Source organism: Drosophila obscura, unplaced genomic scaffold, assembly GCF_018151105.1.
Source record: "Drosophila obscura isolate BZ-5 IFL unplaced genomic scaffold, ASM1815110v1 contig_150, whole genome shotgun sequence".
NCBI classification, from domain to species: Eukaryota; Metazoa; Arthropoda; class Insecta; order Diptera; family Drosophilidae; genus Drosophila; species Drosophila obscura.
The window spans coordinates 921,198-948,984 of record NW_024542736.1 but is presented as its reverse complement, the minus strand read 5'-3'; the positions used below and the strand labels follow the sequence as shown (position 1 = coordinate 948,984).

General features: G+C 48.4%; 6 protein-coding genes across 14 annotated transcripts; 4 read left to right on the top strand and 2 right to left on the bottom strand.

Annotated features, from left to right (window-relative positions):
* Positions 1-519: 519 nt before the first annotated feature.
* Positions 520-4,538, bottom strand: LOC111080360 (transmembrane protein 47). Of its 2 annotated transcripts, none has more exons than XM_022375929.2 (6): positions 4,017-4,538; positions 2,540-2,615; positions 2,284-2,470; positions 2,068-2,217; positions 1,942-2,004; positions 520-1,876 (listed from the first exon to the last, which is right to left on the bottom strand). In XM_022375929.2, exons 1-6 carry the CDS (start codon positions 4,238-4,240, stop codon positions 1,716-1,718), a joined length of 861 nt encoding a protein of 286 aa, XP_022231621.2. In that variant the 5' UTR covers positions 4,241-4,538; the 3' UTR covers positions 520-1,715. The 2 variants fall into 2 exon arrangements, with proteins under 2 accessions (XP_022231621.2, XP_022231622.2); XM_022375930.2 differs by lacking the exon at positions 4,017-4,538 and adding an exon at positions 2,696-2,823.
* A 179-nt stretch (positions 4,539-4,717) lies between these two features.
* On the top strand, positions 4,718-6,155 carry LOC111080359 (E3 ubiquitin-protein ligase RNF220). Its single transcript, XM_022375928.2, has one exon. It carries the CDS (start codon positions 4,945-4,947, stop codon positions 6,094-6,096), a length of 1,152 nt encoding a protein of 383 aa, XP_022231620.2. The 5' UTR covers positions 4,718-4,944; the 3' UTR covers positions 6,097-6,155.
* Positions 6,156-6,650: 495 nt separating this feature from the next.
* On the top strand, positions 6,651-9,968 carry LOC111080361 (cytoplasmic aconitate hydratase). Its single transcript, XM_022375931.2, is given in 8 exon segments — positions 6,651-6,759; positions 6,815-6,907; positions 6,973-7,142; positions 7,200-7,926; positions 7,988-8,073; positions 8,075-8,089; positions 8,164-8,935; positions 8,995-9,968. Coding segments are annotated over 8 exon segments (2,709 nt in total). The 5' UTR covers positions 6,651-6,746; the 3' UTR covers positions 9,828-9,968.
* Positions 9,969-10,673: 705 nt separating this feature from the next.
* Positions 10,674-20,577, top strand: LOC111080346 (protein winged eye). 7 transcript variants are annotated; one of them, XM_022375906.2, is made up of 11 exons: positions 10,674-12,009; positions 12,091-12,240; positions 14,456-14,569; positions 14,753-14,869; positions 15,158-17,534; positions 17,597-18,233; positions 18,296-18,584; positions 18,827-19,458; positions 19,531-19,710; positions 19,798-19,959; positions 20,035-20,577. In XM_022375906.2, the coding sequence occupies exons 1-11, from the start codon at positions 11,430-11,432 to the stop codon at positions 20,332-20,334; spliced, it is 5,538 nt and encodes a 1,845-aa protein (XP_022231598.2). In that variant the 5' UTR covers positions 10,674-11,429; the 3' UTR covers positions 20,335-20,577. The 7 variants fall into 7 exon arrangements, with proteins under 7 accessions (XP_022231598.2, XP_022231595.2, XP_022231597.2 ...); XM_022375903.2 differs by having other exon boundaries at positions 15,125-17,534; XM_022375905.2 differs by having other exon boundaries at positions 15,122-17,534; positions 18,857-19,458.
* Positions 20,578-20,650: 73 nt separating this feature from the next.
* LOC111073275 lies at positions 20,651-25,243 on the top strand. Its single transcript, XM_022365536.2, has 10 exons — positions 20,651-22,175; positions 22,254-22,454; positions 22,527-22,811; positions 22,871-23,225; positions 23,291-23,479; positions 23,542-23,711; positions 23,769-23,916; positions 23,982-24,223; positions 24,287-24,761; positions 24,838-25,243. Exons 1-10 carry the CDS (start codon positions 22,032-22,034, stop codon positions 24,972-24,974), a joined length of 2,346 nt encoding a protein of 781 aa, XP_022221228.2. The 5' UTR covers positions 20,651-22,031; the 3' UTR covers positions 24,975-25,243.
* LOC111073276 lies at positions 24,992-27,443 on the bottom strand. Of its 2 annotated transcripts, none has more exons than XM_022365538.2 (6): positions 27,133-27,443; positions 26,271-26,393; positions 25,858-26,196; positions 25,582-25,782; positions 25,398-25,511; positions 24,992-25,262 (listed from the first exon to the last, which is right to left on the bottom strand). In XM_022365538.2, the coding sequence occupies exons 2-6, from the start codon at positions 26,382-26,384 to the stop codon at positions 25,143-25,145; spliced, it is 888 nt and encodes a 295-aa protein (XP_022221230.1). In that variant the 5' UTR covers positions 26,385-26,393; positions 27,133-27,443; the 3' UTR covers positions 24,992-25,142. The 2 variants fall into 2 exon arrangements, with proteins under 2 accessions (XP_022221230.1, XP_022221229.1); XM_022365537.2 differs by having other exon boundaries at positions 27,385-27,401.
* Positions 27,444-27,787: the final 344 nt, after the last annotated feature.

Here is a 27,787-nt window from a genome sequence, read left to right as displayed (position 1 = left end):
TGTTTTGTTGTCTTACACTCGCTATTAATTGTGTTTTTGTTTCGTTTTTTCTTTCTTTCTTTTTTTCACCGCACGTTCCTGCCTACGATTTGTTCCATGTCTTCTCATATATATATATATATATATATATACGATACGATGCGATGGTCGCATCTATATATATATATATATAGATATGGATGTTCAAGCATATATATTCCCTTTTTGTGTTGTTGTAATTTTAAGTTGCATTAAAAATTTGGTTGCATTTTGCTTCACTTAATTTCGGCTACAAATTTAAATTTAAAAAAAGTGAAACAAACGAAACAAAAACAAAATAAGTACGAGATGATTAAATAAATAATTAAAGTTAAAAATAAAAATAACACTCCATTCCCAGCATATTAACGATTTAAAAAGAGTGAAATAAAAATTAAAATATTACTTACTCATACACGTACCACTCTAAAAACTAAATATAAATATATATAGTGTAAAACTGATTGATATGGTTTACGTTCGTAACAAAAAAACATTTCGTAGTGGTTAACAAAAGTGTATAAGAAACGTTTATTTTGTTTGTTTGTCATTCGCATGTGATATGTTTTGTCTGTTGGGAGTGTGGTAAAAACACAAATTAATAAATTATTAAACTATAATATATCGTTGGTTACAAAAGAGTACGAACTTAAACAATAATTTAGCTGTACGGGTTCAGACATGATGATACCTCTTGAGTGAGAGTGCTGGTTAAAACTATTTTACAACAGGGTAAACAGGTGATACAAAAAAAAAGCAACAAAATATTCGAGTACACACAAACAATATTCGAGTTAGATTTGAACATAAATAAATACCAAAAAATCAATTTGTTGAAAGCGTAATCGTCGCGGAACAATGATTATGTGTGTGGGTGTCTTTGTCTGTGTCTCGTCTCCAAAGGCTGTAGCCATGCCCCAAGACTATCCTAAGACTTCTTTCGATTACATTTTGTATACATATACAATTTCTAATTTGGATTCGGTTCACGATTCGTTAAGAGTGGGACAGAGATAGACAGAGAGAGAGATTACAATGATGAGTACGGGTTACATTTTGTTATGCGTATGCATGTGAGTATGTTTAGTGTGTGGAAAAGACCTAATTTCAGGCTTGCCTCTGTCCACGTACGTTGTTTCTACCAAAAAGTATACACTAAAACGTTGCTCACACTGTAGTTACATACAAGTGTGTACGACGAGTACTACATACATACATACATACATATGTATAAGTATATGTGTGGGGGGGATTAATGCGATTAGCTTTCTCAATTTCTAGCTTTATATGTCATGATGTCATGTGTTTTTGTTTTGTATTCCTTTCCAAACTAAATACAAAACTAATTAATTGTTGGAGCTAAACAAATGCCGCGTACTGAGGAGAGTAGGGCTGATTGTGGGGATGGATGGGTTGGATGGATGGCTACGGTTTGTTTTTTTTGTTGATTTAAAATGGATTCCATGATACATACACAATCATAATTTGTAACAAAAATATTATTGTTCAGCTGCAAATTGCCTTTGTTTTAAGTTCTTGACTGATTTTCTGATTTAAATCGAAATCTATGTGTGTGTCTGTGTGTGTGTGTGTGTTCCTCTGTGTTTGTGTGAGTGTGTTGTGTGTGTGTGTGTGTTGGTTGGCTGCTATATACTTAAGATCTAAAGAACGACGTCAGGCAGGTCGTGCGGCCTTGCCTAGGCGCGCATTTGGTTTTCATGTACGATCTTCCTCTCCTTGTAGTAGATCTCCTCCGATTCCTTGTCACACAACAGCAGGACAACGGCGCCAAACAGAAAGATGGCAGCGCCCCAGCCCACGCCATAGGCCCAGCCAAATTCCCACACCCGACGATTGGCTGTAAACAAAACCAAAAAAAGTTAAATACAATTCAAAATAAATGGGCGCCCTTGCTGCTCATACCCATGGTCAGTTCGCCGGCAAAGCATACAGGATACACGATCAAGGCGGACAGTACGGCCAGCACTGGAAAACAAAAATTAGTTAATTTTACTTTGCCTTGAGGCATTCATTGGAGTTTTGGCTTACAGGAAACAAGCATCACCAGTACCGCTATGCGATAGAATTTATATTTTAGATTATGATTCTGCGTTTTTAGGCCCAGGCCAGTCAGCACTGTGGCAATGACATCCGTTATCAGTGTGATAATGCAGAGCCCAGCCGTGGCCTTGATGTAGCCTGTTAAATAAAGGAAATTTCATTTATATATGCGCCAAACTCTTGGCATATTATCTTTGTACTTACCCACATCGCGCGTCCAGTAGCAACCTGGTGGATCCTGTATGTTAAAAGGCAGCGGCGCCACCGAATCATCCTCAATGCAGTGCACAAATAGGCCCTGCCGCCAGTCAGCGGCCATCAGCCAATCTGTGGAGGCCAGGGCCATAACCATGAGGACCACCACAATGACGCCACAAATAAATGCAATCACCTGTGGATTAGCAGAAGGCAAAAGGTTTAAGGGTTTGCCCCCACTTTAGTATTCCGACGCTGTACGTACCTTGAGTGGCCTCGTAATGGTGATGGTCTCAATCGTTGTTGTCGGCGCCATTTTTTCCGCTGGCGGACGTAGTACGCTAATAGAAAGTAGCCCAGCGATTAGATGGCACAGTTAACCGAGCAAAGGGGCGCACCACGGACAAGCGGACCAACTCACCTTAACAACTATATGTAATGCAGGCAAAGGCAGGCTGCCCGCAGCTACTAATTGGAATGCGTTTCAATGCGTTTGCTTGGTTAGTTTTAGTTTTTTCTTTGTTTGTTTGTTTGTTAGGAATGCTTGGGATGAGAATGTGCAGGGAATTCCTTGGGGGGGCTGGCAGTAACTCTGGCTAGGGATAAAAATCGAGTATTTTGTATATATATATATATGGTATATAAATGCTTCAATTGGCGTTTTATTGCTTTTCGTTTTTGCGCGTTTTGCTTTTTTGTTTGGACTGCGACTTCCAGTACGTTTCGAAATTTCAGTTTGCTGGCAACTTCAGCCGTTTCAACATCTGCAGGATAACGAGGATTAACGTTTTGTTAGTTGGGGGGAGAGAGATATTACAACGTTTGGGGGATTTACAGCGAAGCGGTTACAGCAGCAGCAACATGCAACAAAACAACTTGACAACAACAACAACAAGAACGACAACAATTATAATTAAATAAAGGCATCTACAGGGGGGAATGTGCAGGGAATTCAACTACATAATCAACCAGAAAATATGATTCTGCAGATGATTTTAAGCTGCCAAGAGGTCGAATTCCTTCAGTGCAGCAGGAAGTTCCATAAACCGGAAGACGGAAGCAATGGGAGCTTGGGTGGTGTTGGTGGGGGTGGCAGCAGCAGCCCATAACTGCACATCTCAATGGATTCGTCATTAATTATGCGATGGCGTGAATGGAATCCATATGCATGCATGCCCCATCAAGCTGTATGCATTATCTAAGGAGACGACGGGTAACTCTTAAACATATGCAGGGGAGCCCCCCTCAATCCCACGGAACCCGCCAATTTGTAATGTCTACGAATATATACATATGTATTGTATGTACATATATGCAGACAAACTGATTCTCTTTATGCTTGTCAGCGGCAAGAGCAAAATCTTGCAATATTTTGCGGGCCAGACAGAGATTATTTTGGGGTTTATTTATAGCGCCTCAGTGGCGGGCTCCAATGAGCACAAAAACCACATTATTTTGCAGATGAGTGAATATAGAATATAGCAGCGGTACGGGTGAGTGTGTTTGTAAGGGAGGGGGAGGGCATGGGGCATGGCAACAGGATCAGAATATTTAATGGCTATATAGAACGTAACAGAGCAGGCAGAATTTGGGGCACGAAATACAACAACAATAACATCAGGGCAGTATGATGATGAAAGTGGCGGCGCGGTGGGGTTTTTGTGGGTGTGAAACGGAAGCAAAACAAAATGCAGAGCAAAATACAGAGAGATTGTATAATTCGTTTGGGCGGGGGGGAATACCTCTCCTTGTAATAGTCCAATGTTACCGATTCGGAATCAAATTCTGAGTAATCGGGCAGGGATTCGGCATCGAAGGAGCTCATGCCACTCATCGTGTAATGGGGCAGGACGTTCATTTTGTTGTGGAAGCTACCAAGGCTGTTGTTTTGTGGCAGTTGCTGCTGCTGTTGTTGTAGTTGCTGTTGCTTTTGTTGTGCCGTTAACTTTTCATCAAGTGGCGACATATTGACTTTTGTTTATACCAACAACAATATTATATTGCACATACACACGCATACGAACGCACCGAACAGACTGTGGAAATGGAAACTGCGCTACTTTTTCTCGTCGCGTCGGGTCGGTTGTCTGCTTTTCATACGCGCGGAAATACACTTACAGTTTGCTCGGAAAGCTCGTGTCACTCTGGTTCTTTTTTACATGGTTTTTAGAGCAGTTCTCGACGTATTTAAACGCTCAAAACAAAATAAAAACGTGAAAAATAATAATGTTTTCTTCTCATCACAACAACTGAAAATTAGTGATGGCCGATACCTGGATACCTGTTACTTGTCACGACCTGTGACCGAGTAACAGCAACAGATTTATTTTTATCAATCTTTCAGATGGAAGTAGATCCAATTAAAAGTAATATTAGGTTGATAAGTTTCTCTTTATGCCCTTTACACATTTTTAAATCAATGCCAAGGAATCAATCACTGTGATTTTATAGCTGTAATCACAGATTGTCGATGTATCGATATATCCAAGGGAAGCAAATGTATGACCATCTCTCTTATAGTGTGACCGTAACTGATAAGACCGCAGCGAAGAACGTAACAAATTGGCGTCGCGTGGCTTTGTGAACAAAAACAAAGCTGATCGAGGTTCAACTAGCAATTTCGCCAGCTAATTTCTGACAGAAAAGTGCCGCGCAAGGCCTCCAGACACTATGGCCACAGACACAGTGTCCAACGGCGAGAACTATCACCTCTCCAACGACGACGATGTCATCTGCCCCACATGCAATGTCAAAATCAAGCGCAGCCAGGTGGCTGACCACTGCCAGGTTGAAATGGAGCGCCTGCACACAGTGGTGCCGCCACACATAAGTACCGCATCAACATCGACCGTTACAACAACGTCGACATCACAGTCTGGATCGGGCGGACGGCAGCCGTGGAGTGTGTTCCAGCGTGTGCAGAAAAATCGCCAGACCCGTCAGCGCCAACGCACGCGAAAGCGTCCCTCCTCTCCGCCCGCGCCGGTGGCTGCCCCATCCGAGCCAGCCACCTCCGCCTGTCCCGTGTGCAACAAGAACTTCCCGCTGGGCCGCATCCAGGAGCACGCGAACGAGTGTCTGCGCAACAGCCGCCGGAATGGCCAGGCCAACGGCGAACATCACTCCAGCGACGATACCGACGACAGCGAGGAGTACGAAGAGTACGAGTGGGCTGGCCAGAAGCGCATTCGCGTGTCCACGCTGGTGCAGGGCGGCTACTCGGCCCTGAACATGGGCCAGACCATAAAATACAATGGCAGCCAGCAGGCCAACGAGGACGAGGACGAAGATCTCAATGTGGATGAAGACGATACGCAGATCTACGGACCCACACAGTACGGGGAGGCCGATGTGATTCCAACGGTGGACGCTGGCGACTCCGGGGGCGATGTATCGGAGGCAGATGTCACGAACTACGTCCGCAGACTCATTTCGTCCAACGAAACACCCAAGCCGAATCATTCCAGCGATGCAACTGCCACTGTGGAGGCTGCCGTGGAGCAGCAGCCAGCGACTGAATCAGCGGCGGTGGCATCCTCCAGGGAGTCACCATCCACCTCTCGATCCACGCGTTCGGCCTCTCAAAACCAGCAGCTGGTCATCGAGGCCCTCAGGGCCAAGCTGCGCCTCTACGAGAACCAGTCGCAGAGCAAGTTCAAGTGCCTGATCTGCCTCGACGACTACAAGAATCCCGCCATCTCCGTCTCCTGCTGGCATGTGCACTGCGAGCAGTGCTGGTTGCAAACTCTCGGTGCGCGCAAGCTTTGTCCCCAGTGCAATTCGATCACCACACCGAAGGACCTGCGCCGCATTTACCTGTAGACATCGAAACACCTGCGACGCATGTGCTTGTAGTGCATGGAGGAGCACTACACTACATCGACTGTACGCACCCTGGCTTTTATTCTGCAGCAGCTCTAGTTGATAATCCTATACATATATTATTTATAATAACTATCATAATACGTGACATAACAATAAGCAGCATTAAAATGTAACTATTACAATAAACCATTGACAAACGCAATGGTTTCGGCTCCAGAAGAGGTCTGCCGTAGTATACGAAAGCCCAAAAACGGTTCCACGGAAGAGATCACACAGGCATTATATAAAAATAAGGTGTGGTATTATATCCCGGAGGAGGTATAAAAGGGAATTCCTTTTCAGAATGGTGGATATGGTGGCGTGGTCTCGGCGACTGCTGGAATCCAGAACCAAATACCACGACTAAAATTTGTGACCCTGCAGCCTGGTGTGACTCCTAGGTACAGATGCAACTGGCAATGGATTACAATCTGCTTAAAATAATAATATTAATAATATTTTGTTCAAAAAGCATTGCGCGTAACTGTTAAAGTCGATAGAAATCATATATATCGATTAGTACATATCGGAAAAACAGCTGAATTGATAACAAAAATTTAATTTCACAATTTTTCCTCTTTTTCCCAATTTCCCCGACCTTCTTAGTCATGCCAAGCTCCGGTAGGTGTTTCTTTACGTATTCCAAGCACATGGTGTAGCTCCAATTTCATTCCAGGCGTCAATCCCTTCTCCCAATTCGAGGAATCCTTCACAAAAGACGGCAATGTCTACAAGTATTTTGATTTGGCAAAAATTGACAACAAATATGGTAAACAACGCGATCCGTTTATAATCTGCGTGGAACACTTTATTTTATGTTAATTTATTGGACAGATGCATTGCCCTACTCCATACGCATTCTGCTCGAGTCTGCGGTGCGCAACTGTGACAACTTCCACGTGCTAGAGGGGGATGTGAAGAGTATTTTGGACTGGACGCCGGATCTCAGGCAGGGTGCCAGCGATGTTGAAGTTTCCTTTAAGCCAGCGCGTGTCATACTCCAGGTAGAGGCTTCCACACTCTGCGCAGCAATCACATCTCATTCCGTTTGATCTGTGCAGGACTTCACCGGTGTGCCGGCCGTGGTTGATTTCGCAGCAATGCGGGATGCCGTGCTCGATTTGGGCGGCAATCCCGAAAAGATAAATCCCATCTGTCCCGCTGACCTGGTGGTCGATCATTCCGTGCAGGTTGACTTTGCTCGCACCTCCGATGCCCTGGCGAAGAACCAATCGCTGGAGTTTGAGCGAAACAAGGAGCGCTTCACATTCCTCAAGTGGGGCGCCCGGGCGTTCGACAACATGCTGATTGTGCCCCCCGGCTCCGGCATTGTGCATCAGGTGAACCTGGAGTACTTGGCGCGCGTTGTCTTTGAAAGTGATGCCACGGATGGCTCGAAGATGCTATATCCCGACAGCGTTGTGGGCACCGACTCTCACACCACCATGATCAATGGCCTGGGCGTGCTCGGCTGGGGTGTGGGCGGCATTGAGGCGGAGGCCGTGATGCTGGGCCAGTCCATCTCTATGCTGCTGCCGGAAGTCATTGGCTACAAGCTGGTGGGCAAGCTGGGCCCGCTGGCCACCTCCACCGATCTGGTGCTGACCATCACCAAGCATCTGCGCCAGCTGGGCGTTGTGGGCAAGTTCGTGGAGTTCTATGGCCCCGGTGTGGCTGAGCTGAGCATCGCTGATCGTGCGACCATCAGCAATATGTGTCCGGAATATGGAGCCACAGTCGGGTACTTCCCCATCGACGAGAACACGCTCAGCTACATGCGTCAGACGAGTTAGTAACGAGGGCATATATTAAGGTGAAATAATCCATATTAATCAGTTTTCCATTGCAGATCGCTCTGAGAAGAAAATCGACATCATTCGGGAGTATCTGAGGGCCACGCGACAGCTGCGGGATTACTCCCTACAAGATCAGGATCCCACAATACACAGAGGTACGCTGCTGGTCTGCGGTCTGTTTTAGTTTGTGTCTCTGACTAACTCTTGAATTTCACCCGATCGCTTGCAGACTATTACCTTGGATCTTTCGACAGTGGTCACATCGGTATCGGGGCCCAAACGGCCGCACGATCGCGTCTCCGTTTCGAGCATGTTTGAGGATTTCAAATTGTGCCTGACCAGTCCAGTGGGCTTCAAGGGATTTGCTGTGCCGCCAGATGCTTTGGCCGCCAGCGGAGAGTTCCAGTGGGATGATGGGAAAAGCTACAAGATACGTCATGGATCGGTGGTCATTGCAGCGATTACTTCCTGTACGAATACATCGAATCCATCGGTGATGCTGGGCGCCGGTCTGCTGGCCAAGAATGCCGTCCAGAAGGGTCTCAGCATATTGCCGTACATCAAGACATCGCTGTCGCCGGGCTCTGGTGTGGTTACCTATTACCTCAAAGAGTCGGGCGTCATACCGTACCTGGAGCAGCTTGGCTTCGATATTGTGGGATACGGCTGCATGACCTGCATTGGCAACTCGGGACCGCTGGAGGAGAATGTGGTGAACACCATCGAGAAGAACGGCCTGGTGTGCTGCGGTGTTTTGTCTGGGAATCGCAACTTCGAGGGGCGCATACACCCCAATACGCGGGCCAACTATCTGGCCAGTCCCCTGCTGGTGATTGCCTATGCCATAGCTGGACGGGTGGACATTGACTTTGAGACGCAGCCCCTGGGCGTGGATGGCAGCGGTAAGGGTGTGTTTCTGCGTGACATTTGGCCGACACGCAGCCAGATTCAGGAGGTGGAGCGCAAGCACGTCATCCCAGCCATGTTCCAGGAGGTCTACAGTGAGTTTTAACTGAGGGAAATGCCATAAATTCCAATCTGAACTTTATTTTCTTTGCAGGCAAAATCGAACTTGGCTCACAGGACTGGCAAACCCTTGAGGTCTCCGATGGCAAGCTGTATCCCTGGAGTGCAGCGTCCACCTATATCAAACGACCGCCTTTCTTTGAGGGCATGACCCGGCAACTGCCGCAGCTGGGCAGCATTGAGAGAGCGCGCTGTCTGCTCTTTCTGGGCGACTCTGTGACCACTGATCACATCTCGCCGGCGGGCTCCATTGCCAGAAATTCCCCAGCTGCGCGCTATTTGTCCGAGCGCAATCTTACACCGCGGGACTTCAATTCGTATGGCTCGCGACGCGGCAACGATGCGGTAATGGCTCGTGGAACCTTTGCCAACATACGCCTGGTCAACAAACTGGCCGCAAAGACCGGGCCGCGGACCTTGCACATGCCCAGCCAGCAGGAGATGGATATTTTTGATGCTGCCGAGCGATATCGGGAGGAAGGGACGCCCTTGGTGCTGATTGTTGGCAAGGACTACGGCAGTGGCAGCTCCCGCGACTGGGCCGCCAAAGGTCCGTTTCTACTGGGCATAAAAGCTGTCATAGCGGAGTCGTACGAGCGCATACACCGCTCGAATCTGGTCGGCATGGGTGTCATTCCCCTTCAGTTCCTGCCAGGACAAAGTGCCGAGTCCTTGTACCTGACCGGCCGGGAGTTGTATAACATTATCCTGCCCGAGAGCGATGACTTGAAGCCCGGCCAGAAAATTAAAGTCGAGGCCGATGGCAATGTTTTCGAGACAACGCTACGCTTCGATACCGAGGTGGACATTACGTACTACAAGAATGGCGGCATTCTGAACTACATGATAAGGAAGATGCTTGACTAGACCTCATGTGATGCTGTTCTTTGTATATTCCATGTGCATTTCTAACAAACATATTTTTTTACTATGTGACGTGTAATAAAATTTGAAATTTGATATGTGCGCGACTGGGTCTTCCAACCGGTTTCAATCACAATCAAACTTAAAAAAAACTCAAAAATTTTATTTTAAGATAATTAACAACTGACAATTTTTTCTATGCGGAAGGTCATTATTAACTTAGTTGCAAAGCGGCTTGGATAACAGAAATTTAACATATTCTCAGGGATAAAGGGTATGCATATGTCCATTCATACTTGGAAACAGGTTGAGAGCAATGACGTCACATTCCGTACACACTTGTGATTTATGATTTGGCCGTTTTTGCTTAAGCCTAATTTTACAAAAAATCCAATAAATAAGCACCTTTAAATTTAGACAATCTTACAGAAAAAAAATTTAGCTATCGGATAAAATTGTGTGTTTAGTGCTGAAATTCTTAGCTAGCTAGTAATATTAAACTGAATATTAAAATCATTTCAATCAATAAAATAGAACGTTATCCCATTGTCAACCAGGGGGGTATTTAATATTTTCACGAAATTTATGTTACTTTAACATATTTTACGCATTACAGTTGAAAGATGTCGGTGGTCATTTTTGTTTTGTAAGTAAAGAAGAGGATGGAGCTACTAGGAGCCTTTACAAACAGTTTTATTTTCCGCGGTTTAACAAAGGGTACTCAACTTTTTAAATAGAGGGGTGTTAAGTGGGTTAAGTCTCGTTTAATCGCCGGACTGCCCTGCTTTTTGTATCGTATGGTATTTAATGGTATTTATTTTTTGGCCGAATGGTATTTTTATCGTTATCGTTATCGCCACACGCTGCAGGGATTTCTAATTCGCAAAAACAATAAAAAAATAAATAAAAAAAAACCGCGCGGTCGTAAACAGTGTGCCATCTTGTAGATGGGATCGCATTGGGAATTCTTTGAACGCGCCAAGACCTGTGGAAATATCGCTGTCCACACACAGCACAACGTCGCGCCTCCGCCCGTCGCCATCGCCCGTGCCGTCGCCACCTCCGACACGACTCTGCCCAGTGTTTGTGCTTGGGGGGACTCTGGTAGCAGAGAGCACACAGGTCCAGTTTTGAACACATAGATATATATATTGCAAGTTGCATACGTCGCGTAGTGTCGGATTATGTCATTTATTTATAAAAACACAAAGGTACAAAACCGTTGAATGTTGCACCAAAAAGCAGAAAAAACCTGTAAAAATGTAGACTGTGTGTCCATACCTGTGTGTGTGCGTGTGTGTGTGTGAGTGTGTGCCGCAGATAATGGATGTTTTAGTTGTGGCCGTTTAAATATATACACATAGATATAGAGAGATATATGTACATAGTATAGAGTCCGGACAGTACGCGAAGTATATGCGTCTCAGCACGTCGTCGCCACTGCGAGCCCGACCGACCCCAAGTGTCCCCTTCCAGAGTCCCCAGGGGCAACAGCGCGCGAGAAATGCCGCTGCCCCCACCGCCGTTCTAGCATCAGCAACAGCTCGAAAAATCCAAACCAATTTGGAGTAACTACAACAACAACAACAACAAAAATATCAACAAATGGCCACATTCAATGGGAACGCCACCAGCAATGCCGCGGATGTCCTGAGTTCCTCGGTGGCCGCCGCTGCCACAGCAACAGCCACATTTCTGGTGCCCACCACGACGACGCAAGCAGCGGCCATTGGAGTGCCGCCATCGTTGCATCTTGATCAGTTTGGCGGCTATATAAGCAGCACGGGTGCTGTCGCACCGCTGCATCATCATCAGCAGACCAACTCCTCCTACACCTTTGTGCAGATCAAACGCGAGCCTTGCCAGGTATCCGAGATTAGTTCCAACAATTGCCATCAGCAGCAGCAGCAGCAACACCAGCAGCATCATCAGCACCACCAGCCGCTAAACCATCACCCGCTAAACCATCACCCGCTAAACCATCACCACCAGCAGCAGCAGCATCAGCATCATCTACAATCATCAACAGCATCGCTCACAGCCGCTGGCCTGGGCACAGTGTCCTCCTCCGTTACCGCATCGGCCACCTCCAAGACCATGTCTTCGTCCACACTAACGACGCTCGTTAAGATCGAGGCGCCATCACCCAAAGTGTCCGATCTGGAAAAGTCAAATGGCAGCACAAGTAGGTTTCCCCACCGTTTCCTTTCCTTGCCCCCGTTCTCCATCCACTCAACGACATTATTTTCATTATTTTTATGCTCAGGCAATTCCGTGCCCATTGGTATTGCCGTGGCCCGGAAACGGCCACAGGAGGCCCTGGTATCGGCACTGACCAACCCGTCAGCGTTACCTCTCCAGCAGCAGCCACTCAGCAAGGATATGAACTGCTTTGGCATACGCGTCGCTGACCTGAGTAAGTGTGTGTGTGTTGGCCGCGGGGGCAGTAGGCATCACATCATCAGCAGCAGCAGCAGCATCTAATTTAATTTAAGGGGCTCCAGATTTCTGTGTGTGCGCCTGTCTGCGCATTTAATGAGCGCCCGACCCGTCCCCAGGGGCATCGTTATGATGCTTATAAAGCCAAAGCGAAAGGACATGGCATGGCCGTCATGGCCGTCGTTCAATTATCCCACTAATAAGATTTCAACAAACATTGAAAAATTCCTTCAGTCCCCCGCTCCCAATGTCGAGTTGAGTTGAGGGTGTTCTCTGGCAAACACCCCGTCAAAAGTTGAGAGGGCAGAAATCATATGATGTGGAGATGATGGCCGCCTGCTGTGTCGGCTGTCGTTGTTGTGACAGCGGCTGACTCGACTCGACTCAACTTAACCCTCCCCTCGCGAAGGCTTTAATATTGAAGCGTAGATATTGTATATTGTACGTATAAGGAAACCGGTGGTAAATCATACGAACTTCTAAAGCGGAAATAAAACGAAAGTGAAACACATATTCTGCGAAATGCAAAGAGAGGTCTCGAGAGCTCGCGACCTGCGAATGCCCTACGAATGCCTTCCTGCAACCAAGTCGAGTCTCCAGCCTTATATCGAAGCAGTCTACTCGTACTTTTGCGTGTCACCAAAGGTTTTATTTTGTAATTCTATTCTGGGATCCAAAACAGACCACAAACCAAAACGAACCGAACAAAATTCACTGGGCAAGAGAGAATGAAAGCCTCGCGCCCGCTCTCTGTATAAGGGGAATCAGAAAAAAAAACACGCCATAGAACAACATTTTTGGTGACTCACATTTTGAGAAGCGTAAAGTTTAGCTAAAAACCATCGCGATGGACAGGCTTTTCATTGAATTTGGCAGCAGTACAACAACAGCAACAAAAATGCTCATCAGCACCATTCGAGTCGTGCATCAATGCGTCGCGTCATGCACACGACATGTAGGTTGTTTTTTTCTGTTTTTTTTTCTACTATTCCCAGACATTCCCAGATTTATTCAGCGTGACTTTTAAAATTTGCTAAGGTCCACTTAAAGTTTTGTTATTTATTTAAATTTGTTTATTTTAATTTTAAAATATGGTCCCCCACTGCTGCTATAGACAGTCAAGCTATTTAAAAGGTAGAATAATAGATAGAATATTTATGTACAACTTTTAGGGCACAAGCAGCTTCGTTGATGGTTTGATGCACGCTTCAAAGAAACCCACTGGGTCTCGTGTATGTGTGTGTGTGTGTGTGTGTGTGTGTGGGCGGGGGCGGGCATCGAAGCGCGAATCTAAAGACAGATTACTCATAGGCAGTGCTCTCGGGTGGGTGTTTTCCGACAACTTAGCGACTGCTGCGGCTGTTGCTGCTGCTGCTCGTGGCACAAGAAGAAGGTGGTGTGTGGAAAGTAGACACGGGGGAAATGCCACAAGGGATGCTCATGCTGGGAAGAGCAAACAGGGGTAGAGTGAAGAGCGACTGGTGGCTGGCAGGAGCAGGAGCAGGAAGCAGGGATCCAGGAATACGACACGATGAAAATGGTTTGGGTAACATGACCATATGGCAATGGTCCTAGTCCTGGCCCCTGGCGCCTGGCTTTAGTTATTGTATTTTTTTTCCCCCCCTTGCTTTCTTCCGTTTTTGGGCATGTCAGGGATTCGGGTTCTATTTATAACATTTTGGTGGTTAGTTTCCAAGGCACACACACAGGCTGGCAGGGTGGACAGAAACAAGAAGGAATCACTTGTCAAATAATGTCGAACTAATTGCGTTTTTCAAATGGGTTCTGAGTGGATCATACTTATACTCTTATATATCTGCCTGCCTGCCATTATTTGGATGGTTTTTAATAGCTCCCTCAGTGTAGTAATGTAATGCAATTACTGAGCACTGGAACACTCAGCTTTAATTGAATTATATGTGAAATTATACAGCCACAGGCTGTGTGGCGGGCGGGTGGGTCGTGTGACCAATGGGGGGTGTGTGGAGTATGTACTGCATAGTTCAAGGACATTGCAATCTTTTTCCCTTATACATACACAGCACAAGGACAGGACAGGATAGGATAGGATAGGCTCTGCTCGCACACAGCTAAAGTCTGAACAAAGTTTAAAAGTTGAGCAGGCAAATAATTGAATTTATGACACAAATTAACCATAAAAGTATACGAATTTGTGTGTGTGTGTGTTGCAGGTGCCACCAGTTGCGGCAATCTGTACTTTACGGGCAACGGAGACCTGATGACCACCGGCACGGCCACAGCGGATGATCTGAATCGAACACCATCAACATTCTGGCAGTATCCAAGTGAGTAGTTTGCCTGACACCCCACCCATCCCCCACCACCCGTTTAGAGAGCACTCCAAGATTCTACCCCAGCCCCCGCCCCCGCTTCACACTATCGTCGTCGTCGTCGTCGTCGTCGTGGTGGTGTCTCCTCCCTCTCTATTTGGTTACACTATTTGTCTTTTTTCGTTGCGTTTTTTGTAGATGCATTACCCATTGAATCAGTGATTTCCATGTCACCCGCCACGGTGGGCCTGCAATATACGCGCGAGGCGAACCGCGGACAGGTGGTGCTGCTGCCGGCCGCCCCCGCCACGCTCGGTAAGTGTTGTCCATGCCGCCCGGCATTATTCCATACAGCATACGCCATACAACATTCAGCATTCTGCACTCCACATTTGCATGCACGGGTTCTAGAATTAATTTGATTTCGAAAACTGAATCGTCAAAAAAACCAAACCAAAACAAAAAAAAACTAATTCATGCTTTTATAACTACGCTTCTCTCCTCCTACTCCTCCTACTCCTGCTCCTGATCCTTTAAATCCAAATCCATGTCTCCATGCACACACAGCAGGCATATCAAATTTTCCCCTCTTAACGTCCACAGATCCGTTCCAGCAGGCAGCGGCGGCTGCGGCTGCCACAGCCTTTGTCTGGCCCTCCTACATACCCCAAGCCACAGGTGGTGGCAGCTCAGCTGCTGCCGCAGCAGCAGCAGCAGCGGCTGCCGCCCTACAGCCGCCGCCCAACTTGTTCTTCAATTCGATGGGCATGGGCATGGGCATGGGTGGCCACTCAACGCTGGGCCCAACACCATCGTACGCCTCCACGCTGCAGCTGTACCTGGCCGCGGCGGCCAATGCCACGGGCAGCTCGACACTGTGCCAGCACAGCAGCAACCAGCAGACGAGCAGCACCACCACCACCAACTCCACCATCAACCTGAGCCTGGCGGCGGCTGTGGCGGCCAGCGCGGGCGTCACCAGCAGCACCAGCAGCCTCAGTTCGAGCAGCAGTTCGCGTTTCCTCAGCCTGGCAGCGGCTGCCGCTCAGTCGGCGCCCATTGGATCGCTGCTGCTGCCGCCTCAGGGCATGAAGCTGGAGGACTATTCGACGCATCATCCAATGCCGTTGGCCTTGCCGCCGCTGGTGCCGCTGGAGCAGACGCCGTCGATGCGGGACAAGGAGCAGGCTCTCAATCTGATGCGTCTGCCCACGCCGCCCACCTCGGCCACCATGGATGGGGCCGCTGCTGCGATGGGCACGGGCCATCCGATGCACCATCAAATGTTTCAGTCGTTGCCCAGCCACTCCGCTGCCGCGACGCCTGCGCTGCTGAATCTGTCCATGCATGGGAACGCCAGTGATCTGTCTGCTGCTGGCACGCCCATGACCGGGGCGGCCTGCGATGAGGCGGCGGCGGCAGCGGCAGCGGCGGCGCTCAACTTTAAGCTGCACGCACCACTGACACCACAGACACCGCCACGGCTGCCGGAGCTGGCCATGCCGCAGGGCGCCCTGTTGCCGCAGATGCAGGATGTCAATATACAAACGGATACGCCCGTATGCAGCGAGGATGAGAGCTTGAGCTACCCCTGTCCCGGTCCCCCACTGACCAGGACGGGACAAGAGCCAATGACGGAGGATGCCCTGTCGATATCCCTGGTCCAGCCACTGGAACTGACCAAAACCAGTGAAGTGCCAAACGAGTGCCATACCCAAACCCAGACCCAGACCCAAACCCAATCCCAGAGCCAAACCCAATCCCAGAGCCAATCCCATACCCATACCCAAACCCAGACCAATCCAGTGTCCAGTGACATTCAACCCAGTGCCAGTCATGAGTCGGCGGAACAGATGCCCAACAGATCTCCGCCAGCCATGGATACACCGCAGACAGCGCCCGAAGATCTGACGGGGCTGGAGCTGCTCTCAAACATCAGTACGAATAGCACGCCGTTTGTGCGGGTGAAACAGGAGCCAATGGAGCACATCGAGCACATTGCACACCCGCATCCACACCCTCACCCACTCCCGGTGGCGCCGCCGCCGCCTCCGATGCAGACACTGCAGCAGCAGCAGCAGCCAATGATGGAATTGGAGGCCACGCCGCAGGAACCATTGGGCGGCTTGAAGCTGCTGTGCGCCTTGGCCGAGCAGCGCATCCAGGAGGAAGTGGTGCAGGGCAGCAGCCTCTTTGCCACGCCCTATTCGCGTACGCCCAGTCCCACACCGACGCCGCCAGCGTCAGCGCCAGGCACACCCACACCCACGCCCACGCCCACATACACGCCCACACAGATGCACATGCCTGTCGGGGGGCCAGAGGGAAAGTCCTCGTGCTTTGGTTTTGTGCCACCCGCTGGAGGATCGATGTTCTCCTCGTCATCTTCCTTCCAAATGCCATTAAGCTCGCCAGCATTTCCATCGATGCAGGGCATTGAGCTGCCCACCACATCGGCGATGCAGTCCACCGATCCGACGCCCCCGAAGCGCAAGAAGCACAAACATTCCAAGTCCTCGTCCAGCGAGAGCCGCAAGTCGGCGCGTTGCAGCAAGAAGAGCAAAAAGAAGCATCGGCGTAGCAACAGCCGTCAGCAGCAGCAGCAACAGCAGCAGCTTGAGGCGCAGCAGCTGTCGTCCCCGATGGATGTCGGGGATGACGATGAGGACCTACAAGACGAGGAGCTGCAGTCGGAGCTACGCAAAGCGCTGCAGTCCATGGATCCCAGCTATGCGCAGCGCTTTGGCAAGAAGGTGTTCAGCATAATGGACAGCAGCATGCGGATGCGTTTGGCAGACATTACGCGTCAGTATCGCAAGAAGAAACGGAAGCTGGACGAGATATCCAAGCTCAAGAAGAAGCGAAAGAGTCTCAGGCATCAGCAGCAGCAGCAGCAGCCACTACAGGCAGTACAGCCAGCCCTGTCGCCGCTGCAACAGCCACAACTGACGCTCAGCTCAACGCTGTCCAGTGTTCTGGGGTAAGTGCGCGGATTACCCTGTGCCACGAAAGCATTCACTAAGATATTATTCCCGCCCTTAGAACATCATCACCGCTGCGCGATTATAAATTCCCGAAATTCTCAAGCAGCAACCTGCAGGCTTCAAGCTTTCTGCGCTTTCCGGAAAAGACGACGCACTCGTTCCCACCACCGCCGCCACCGCAGCAGCCGCAGACAGAGCCCAGTCCCCTGCCGCACAGCGGCTCACCGATTACCTCATCGTTTGTGCGCCTCGAGCCGAGTGCGCTGGACGCGGCCGTTGCCCCAAGTGCCCCAAGTGCCCCAATTGTCCCAATTGCTACCTCCATTTGCTCCTCCACTTGCTCCTCCCCGTCCGCTGCGGCGCACAAGCAATCATCGTCGTCCTCCTGCTCGTTGGTGCGCAGGAAGCGCAAGCTAAAGGCCAGTCCTAGCGGCGGCGCCGGCAGCGGCGGCGGCGAGCAACCAACGGCCCCCACAGAGGCCAAGCGTAGAGCCAGCGCCACGGATCGTGAGCTGCAGCTGACCAGCGAGCATTTGTACCGCGATGAGACGCGCGTGCTCACCGACATGGGTGGGCTGTTCTATGCGGGCGTGATGAAGCCGCTGCGTCCGCCCGATGTCTATGCCATCACGCTGGACGGCGAGCGGGGCAACAAGTCGCATGTGATGTCCCGCGAGGATATACTCAAGGATACGGTGAGTGGTTCTGCATCCCCAGCACTGCCATCAGACTAATCAGATGAATCTCTTCGTGGCAGATTCTGGAGGTGGCGCCCAAGAGCGTGGACTGTGTGCCGGTGGGAACGCGTCTGTGTGCCTATTGGAGTCAGCAGTACCGTTGCCTTTATCCGGGCCGTGCCATTGAGTCGGAACCAGCTGAGGAGGGTGCTGGAGCGACGACGGCCGCAGCAGCAGCAGCAGGAGCAGCACCCAGCACACCGACGACCCATACGCCGGACTTTGTCAGCGTGGAGTTCGATGATGGGGACAGCGGCAGGATCCGCTTGCAGAATATACGGCTGCTGCTCAGCGATTATCCCATAGCAGGTGTGTATGATATGATGCAGGGGACTACTCCCAGAGGGCGGGGGGAGTATCTTTCCATCTTTCCTGCCATTTCTCGTTTCTCGTCTGCGCGTGCAGTCTCTTCTGTGTGTGTGTGTGTGTGTGTGCGTGCGTGCGTGCGTGCGTTTTTGTCTTTGTTCGTGCCTTTATTTACTTCTTTGTTATTTTCGTTGATCCTCGCTCCTTTTGCCCCACATCCACAACCACAACACATGGAACCACAGAGTACAACGATAATCCCCTCTACTCAGTAGGCAAGCAGAAGCGCGGCGCTCTGCGCAGTGGTGGTGAGAGTGGTGGTGGACCCTGCACATCGCAGGAGCCCACAGCCCACATGTCGGGCTGCGAGGACTCGCACAGCCATCACAGTGCTGTCATGAATAGCGATAATACCACCTCACTGGCCGCCACCATGGAGCTGTTCACGCAGCGCAGCGAGAAGAAGCGTCTGAAGAAGAGCCTCAAGAAGATGTCGAGGTCACAGAATGCCAACGCCGGCGGCGGCGGCAGCAACTCGCTGTCAGTGTCTGCCGTTACGAATGAAGCGGCGGAGCTGGCAACCGCTGGCGATGCTGCAGGTGGCGTCGGCGATGAGGCTGCCGGCCGTAAGCATCACAAGCACAAGAAACGCAAGAAGCACAAGAAACATCACCGCAAGAATGGCAGCGAGGAGCCAGAACAACAGGCAGCAGGCAACAACCAGGACTTTTCGACGGCAGCCGAGGAAGTTCCGGCGCCAGCGTCTGTGCCTGCGTCCAATACAAATCGCGTCAAAATGGAGGTCAAAGTGAAGACGGAGCAATTGGATATGGAGGAGGAGAGTGCCTCCAATCTGATGTCCGAGATATCCGATGAGGTAAGCCAAGATCCTGATTTATTTGGTTTATTGTCACTGCATCCACTGACCCCTTTTTGTTTTTGCTTGCAGGCCAAGGGCGAGGATCTGGTCGAGCATAACAACTCCAAGGGCAGCAGCAAGATAGCGGCCTTTCTGCCGGAGAGGCAGCTGTGGGGTTGGAATGGCGTTGCCTACCGCAAGGGGGGCGTCAAGGGCCGTGCCAGAAAGCAATTTTATAAAACAATCAAAAGGGGCAAGGAGACCATCACGGTAGGGAGCGAACATTTCTGGTATTAGTTACAAAATTAATTTGGATTTTCTTTGGTTTTTTGTTTTTTTGTTTGTTTTGTTTTTAAGGTCGGGGACAGTGCAGTATTTCTTTCGACGGGCAGACCGGATCGTCCCTATATCGGACGCATCGAGTCCATGTGGGAGACAAGCACAGGCAATAAGGTGGTGCGAGTGGCGTGGTTCTATCATCCGGAGGAGACGACTGGCTGCCCAAAGTTGAAGTATCCGGTGAGATCTTTGCACTGGAATGATTTATATTTCCATTCTATTTATAATTTATATTTTTATGTATTTTTATTGTAGGGTGCTCTGTTTGAATCGTCGCACGATGATGAGAACGATGTGCAGACCATTTCGCACCGGTGCGAAGTGCTGCAATTTGGGCATTACTATGAGAAATTCGGTGCCGATTCGAAGCAATATCAATCCATATACGATAACAATGATACATATTATTTAGCGGGGCACTATAACCCAAGGTTACAAGTGCTAAAACTACAAGACGATATTCCAACTCTCGAAGAGCTGCAGGATACAAATACTACTACAACTACAAATACAACTACAAATACAACTACAACTACTACAACTAACGAGGATTAAGCGAATGAATGAGGAGCCATGGCTCATGATTCATGATTCATGATTAGAATAGGCATAAGCGCATACAGATCTATATATATACAATATATATACACACACATTATACATATATTTTACTATACGAGCAGAGCAGAGGAGTAGAGACGAAAGAGAAGCATATATATACCTATATGTATACAAATATTATGTACTTCTATATATATTTTAAATGTATTATGTAGTTCAACAGAAAAACTCAGAAAACAAAAAAAAAACAAAACAAAACAAGGACATTAAGCAAGCGAAAGAATTAGACGAAGAGCTATAGCGAGAGAGAGAGACAAGGTACTAAGCAACAGCCACTAAAATGTATGTGTAGTTACGAGAAGCGCAAAAGCAAAAGCAATTTTAAGTCTAATTTTTTGTAAAAAAGAACAATGTAAAACGCGCTAGAGGAACGACGAAAAAAACGAAGAAGATTCACTGGAATGGAATGTTCATAAATGTTTACAAACAAAAAAAAGAAAAAACGAAAAACAATATGTTTGCTCCTGACTTCCTTACATACAACACTGTCCCCCAACAACAATCCCCCACACACTAAACACAACACGAAAAAAACCACTAAAAACAACACCCAAACACCCACACACAATGCAATACAAATACAGACAGTTACGGATACGGATACGGAATACGGAATACACTTGTTAATGAGAATGTGCGCGTGTGTGTATGTATGTGTATACCGACATGTTTCAGATGAAATTTAAAACGTGTTTTAATGATTTTAAGCAGGCAAACCATGCAGCAGCAGCAACTACTACTATAAATGTAACAATTCAATGTGATAGCAAAACAACAAAACAAAACAAAAACAAAAAAAGAAAACCAGATGATGTTGATGTGTACAGAGCAGGAGAGAGTTATAGGCATAGATGTGAGATGATCATGATCAAATTAAGAGCACAGGCAGGGCCAGAGAGAGAGGGAGAGAGTGAGTGAGTGTGTAACTACACTTAAGTGTAGTCTGTGGATTAAGTATTTACAGCTCATTTCAACAATAGCAAAAAGCAGCAACAGCAACCATCAAATCAAATCAAACACCTATCTATAATTATATCAATAAACTTGCCGGATATACTGAACTAGCTGCCGTTTGTCTCTGTCTCTGCGGGCCAACTGAATCATTTGCCTGCGGGTTTTCCCCAGGAATTTTACAGGCAAAGTGCAAGCGAATGCAAGCGACTAGCGGATGCCCAGCGTGCGATTTCTTTAGCGAATGTTAAGTGTCAAAGGAATGTACCCGTTTTGCCCCCAAAGGGTAGACATGACAAATGCGTGTCTGTCGATGCCAAGAGGCTTCATGAATCGTAGCCAGCTTCGCCACCCTCCACCCCAGGGACCATGATGCTCTCTACCCGCTGTCAAATGCGTGCGTTGCCTGGCTGCGGGGGCCGCGAGTCACGAGTGTCCTGGCGGCCATCGATCAAACAATGGCGAAAAAATTTGCATTTGCCAGGCATTGGAAATAGGCAAGACGGAACGGCGTAACAACGGATGCGTGCCTGGTAGACACAATAATTAAAAAGCGATTTGTTTAGGGCCGAGGCGCAGGCGATTGGCTGTGTGTGTCTGTCAGGGCATTGGGTTGGGGCTGCCAACCGCCAGCGTCGCCGGCCAGGCCCCCAGCCGAAAAAACAAAAAAAAAACCAAAAATGGGCACCACTCCGAAATGGTACTGCCGCAACAAATCCCAGCCGATGCACACGTTCGCGGAAATCGCCAAATTGGGCCTGGAGCTGCGACGGATAAGCAAACGGATTGTGATCGATGTCAATTCAGCGATCTTCAGCGAGCATGTAAGTGGATCGTTTTTGGATGATTGATGCGCGGATGATCTGTGGGCGACTGATGTGGTGGGTGGTTACCTCTGTTAGGATACCATTTTGGAGGAGTGCGAGCGCGTGGTGGAGCAGTACTGGAACCTGAAGGATGAGACCAAAAATGCCGACTTTCAGTCGCTCTCCAAGAAGATCAAGCGCAGTCCCTACAACCAGCTGCTGATGAAGAAGTTCCATCTGGTGATGGAGCTCAACGACAGGCGCTTCTGTCAGCTGACATTTGTGCTCAAGCGAACGGTAGGTTCAGCTTTTTGGTTGCCTCATCTGATTGATGGTGCATCCATTCCCTTGATCTCCCCCCATTTTTAGCTGAGCTTGCTGCTGCGCAAGTCCATGCAGTCGGAGATGTGGCTGAACTGGGCGCTGCACATTACCCAGCTGTACAACAAGTGCCGCAAGGTGCAGCAGCCGCTGCTGGAGCAGCCAGAAGTGCAGCAGCTGCCGCTGTGCGCCGCTGAGGATCCCGAATCCGATGATGGAGAGCCGAAGCTGAGCGGCAAACGGAAGGAGGAGATGCATGCCAATGTGTGCAGCAATATGTTCCCAGGCCTACTACTCACGCTCAAGCCAATTGATTTTGGCCACGTTCTGCAGGTGGGTTTCCGCTTTCCTTTGAGCTCTTGTTCCATCCTGTTTTGTATTCGTATTTGTAGCTGGTGGCCCAGACACGTGTGGAGCAGAATGCCCTGGATCTGGTCTTCGGTCTGTTCAACATGGGCGAGCAGGATGCCTGGCGCGAGCAGCAGAATCTCGAGTCCACCTCCTCCAGTCTGGAGATTTTGCGCACTCTCAACATTTCCTTTGCCGCCGGCGACTATCCGCCGTACTGTGATTCCGCACAGGACTGCAAGGCCATGCAGATTGCCGATGGCAATCTACAGCTTCAGGATGCGGATCACGATCACCAGAGTCTGCGCTGCAAGCATACGGAGAGCTTTCTGCAGAAGGAGCGCGTGTTCATCGCCCAGCTGATAGCCAAGGCAACGGAGATTAGTCCGACTATCTTTGGTGGGTGCTCCACAAACGGTTAGAGTATATATATCTTTAATCCCCCCATTAATGCCCCCCAGCAGACAATGGCAAGGGCGGCGCCACTGTGGACATGAACGTTTATATTGTGAAGGGTTTGCGCTTGCTCTGGTCATATGTGGGCATCATATTGGATCACATACTGCTCTGGTGGATAGACACGCCCGTCTCCTGCTACAGCCTCACCCACATTGACTCCATACGCAGCTGGCTCTATCACCAGAATGTGAATGGTAAAATCTGAAATTTGTAAAGAAAGTTTCTCCCACTTTGGATTTGGATTTCCTTTCCGCAGATATACCTGAACCCGTCTACTCTACGCTGCGTGGCATTGGTGAAATTCTGACCGGTTTTGTCTGCAATAACATTTGGGATCAGCTCTTCCGCCTGACCCTCATATCAACGAACGACTCGAAGCGTCTGGTGGATGTCGTTGCCGAACAGTACCGCGATTGTCCCAGAAATGTGAGCGGCTTTGCCAACTACCAAGTATACCCAGGCCATAACCTTATCTAACCATAGCTATCTGGCACTCCAACGGGCACCGTGTGGATCAGCATATTCGCGAATCTGGTCAACTTGAGCAATCAGTATTTCTCCAATTTGGAGGCACACAACAATTCCAGTCTGCTGCCAGTGGCCGAGCAGATACCCATATTGCATAGGCTGGGTATGAGCAGCAGCAGGAGATTGCTTTTGCGGGGAGACTCCTGACTGTTTTGTGTCTCCTTTCAGATCACTCTGTGCACTCGATGCGTCTGTGGGTCACCGAACAGGCGAAGCTGCTGTGCTGCGAGTGGCAAATGGATCGCTTCTTCCAGATACTGGAGCACGATGTGAAGCTCTGCCTGAATGTATTCATTACCTTTAAACTGCCCAAACTCACTGCCGATCTGAGCGATATCCTAATGCTGGTCTGTGTGGCGCTGCGCACCAAGCTGATAGCCGAGGTCAATGCCAATATAGACAAATTAAAGGTGGGTCAAGCAACGATCTACCTACCATCTACAATCTATCACTTTGTGTGTCCTGCTCCATAGAAAACCACCGACGAGTGTGTTCAAATATTGTCAGCGGTGTGTCGAGTTCTTAGTCTGGCCAATTTTACGCTTTGCTTTCCCGCCGCCAACTTTTGGCAGCGCGAGATCTACAACAACGAGGAGAAGAGCCTGTATGTGGGCTATGTGCTGGACGGGATCTACCTGCCCAGCATACGTGCCACCAAGGACATTGTCATACTGAAGCTCATCCTGAAGCTGATCTGTGAGGCCTGGCTGGACTTTATCTACCAGAAGCGCATCCGTTTCAGCATCAATGGCGCCGTGCGGCTGCTCAACGACTTTGACGATGTGCGCGAGTGGATTTTGGCCTGCACTCTGCTGGATGAACAGCAGCTGGACAAGCTGAGCAATCACGAGGTGCTGCGCATGTGCAAGGGCGTGGGCAAGATACTGCTGCGCAAGCCAGAGGATGTCATCTCCATTAGCCAGTCGCCCAAGTACGACAAGAAGTCGCGTAAGTTGAAGCGAAAGAATCTGAATCTTTTTTGGGGGCACTGCTCCACACATTACACTTTCGACTCCTTTTGCAGAGGATGCTGCCGGCCAGGACACACAGCTGCCCTCGGAGATGTTCGTCTCGAATCAGAAGCACTGGCTGCAGCTGCGTGCCAGTGGTGGCAGTGGCTTCCCCTTCCTGAAACTGTGCTGCGGCGATGCCATCATGTAATCTGCCGCCGATTGTCTGGGGGCTACAAAATGTGTTTATTGTGTCGCGCAAAATGCTTTACAAAAAAGAGAAAAAAATCTAAAATATACGAGTAATCTATATAGAAAAGAGGCGGGGGGGACTATGGTTATTGGTTGTTTTGGAAGGATTCGCACATCGGATCCGGGTCTAGGCGGGCACTTTGCGACTTATGATCTTTACCAGCTCATCGACACGCTCGCTCTTGCCGGTAAATTGTTTTGGATGCGGTCCAATCATCTGAATGATCATTGGTACGTCTTGCGAGACCTAAAACAAATAAAATTAAATAAAAATAAAATACAAATACAAATAATGGAAAATATGCCAATAGCTGACAGCTGTCAGGGTGCTGTCTTCATGGGAATTGGAATGGGAATGGGGGGAATATATAGGTCAATATACCTCGATAAAGCGTGCGAGTGCCTTCAGTGTGCGATAGATCTGATCCTCGTTGGGACTGCTCTGGAAGAACTGCAGAATGGCCATGGCCAGCTCCACGGCAATGTCATCAAAGACCTGACAAAAAGGCAGCGTAAATAGAGTAATTAGAGTAACTGCAGAACACAATGGGTGATTCGTTGCCTACCACAGTCTTGACCTCCTTGATGGCAATATTGTAGAGGATCATGCTGCCAATATTTTTCAACTGCGGACAATTGGAGAGAATGCAGTGGACGGCCACCTTGGTGGTGACTCGTATATTGGATGTTGTCTGGCCATTGTACTCCCACTCCGAAATGTACAGCAGCCATTCGGAGGGACCCACATTCTCAAAGAGATTGCACATCTGCAGAGAGAGAGAGAGAGAGAGAGATCATTGAAGAGAGAATTCAGCTGGGGGGGTGGCTCTGCTTGAACTCACAAACATGGCCCATGCCTGCTGCTCCTCGGGTGTGTGCTTATCAATGTCCTGGGCAAAGTTCATCAGCGTATGATCCCGGCGATCCTGATGCAAAATTATGATCACATCGTCCTTGAGGGCCGCATAGGCCAATGTGCGTATCAGATGTATCCGTGTGTCCGGTGAAAAAGCCTGAGTATCGCGCAGGACACGCTGCACGAACACCAGAAAATTGTCACCCAATGCCCAGGAGCCATCGTCCTCGATCAAATACTGATGCAGCTCCTCCATGGCCACCTCCTCCTCTTTGTAGATCTTGCCATCCAGCAGTTTCACTAGGCTTTCTAGTTCAGTCTTTATCTGAAGCGGCGATGGGCGGAGGGAATATGAAATGAATACCCATCCATTTTCCTTCCCTATTTTAAATGACTTACATCGATGTCTTTGCAGACGAGCGCCGGTTCGCGCGGTATCTCTTTCTCCTCCGTGGACTTGGAGCGCTCCTTGCCATTTTGCGGCTGCTGTTGTTGGGCTGCGGGCTCTGACATCTTTTTTGTCTATAAATAGGCGAGTGAGGAAATTAATAAAATATATTCTGTATAAGTATTTAAAAATATGTAGGGGACAAACTTTGGCTGCAACCAAACAGGCAAACGTCACTACGGGCCGACAGGCCGCGTTCGCGTTTATTGGCATTAATTTGTACAAAAGATTTTCACTTTTTATGCTTGATTATTATTATTTTTAACGATCTGCACGGCCTCTTCCACCCCACTGAATGTTGTAATTTACAGCGCAATTATTTCTGCGATCGTGCCCGAAATGTTTACATTATTTCGACACAAGAAAATATGCGAGAAATTCCCAATTTTCATATATAAACAAAGATGCGGAAAAACTCTTAAATGTACACGAATTGGTATGGTGGAAAATGGCAAAAGCCGGCGGCTACAATTGGTAGGGTAGAGACAGCGGAGAGACAGCGAAAAAGTTGTCAAACCGAAGAAGTGTGACAGTAAAATTGAGAAAAACTCAAAATAGCTGTGGTATTTTTAGGTCTTTTACTTTACGTAGACAAAAAAGCGAAATAACAAGGTACAGAAGATTCAGACAGGCAACAGGCAACAGCCAACAGGCAACATAACATGAAAATGCATGCAATGTGATATGAAAGGGAACAGCTATCCCAGCTCCAACTCTAGTACTGCAAATATGGTACACTCATAATGCAATTATATTTTTGATTATGTGAATTAATTAGCATTATTTATACAAATACAATTCCAAATTACTCACATGCTATTTTAGTAAAAGTGACACAGAAATTCCTTCACTTTCGACACCAATTCCGGACACGGAAAAACCGAAAAACGGAAAAAACAAAAGCCAAAACGGAACGTGGCACAGAGTAATAAATATTATTTATTCTTGTTGTTGCTATTTGTTTATACGAAAATTATTCCAGTTATGAATTTAGTTTTCCAGATCAAATTTATCTGTTGGCTGTTGTCTATGCTGTTGCGCTTGTTGCAACTGTTTTTTCCTTACTGTAGAATTCTTCAGTTGATTGTCGGAGCCGAGAAAAGTACGCGAACCGTTCCCACAGAGAATCGATTCGAAATTGCCTCGGCTTCTGGCCGAAAAAATCGCCGTGCATATGTGTATGGTGTGGTGTGTGTGGAAATCTTTTAGGAAAATGCACACACATTTTGCTACAAGAACCTCTGTGTGTGATGATGATGATGTACAATACATGGGCATTGTTGGGTCGTGTCTCGTCTGAGGAATCGGTGAGCATCGGTTCTTTATAAATAGATCGGCCGTTTCTCTCTCGCTGCCCATGCAGCTACACTGCCCCAAAAATTCAGTGCAGATCTGGTTGCTCTTTAAGAATTTCAACAGTTTTAATAGCTGCCATGCATATTGAACGCTTGGCAAGGGCAAGGACCAA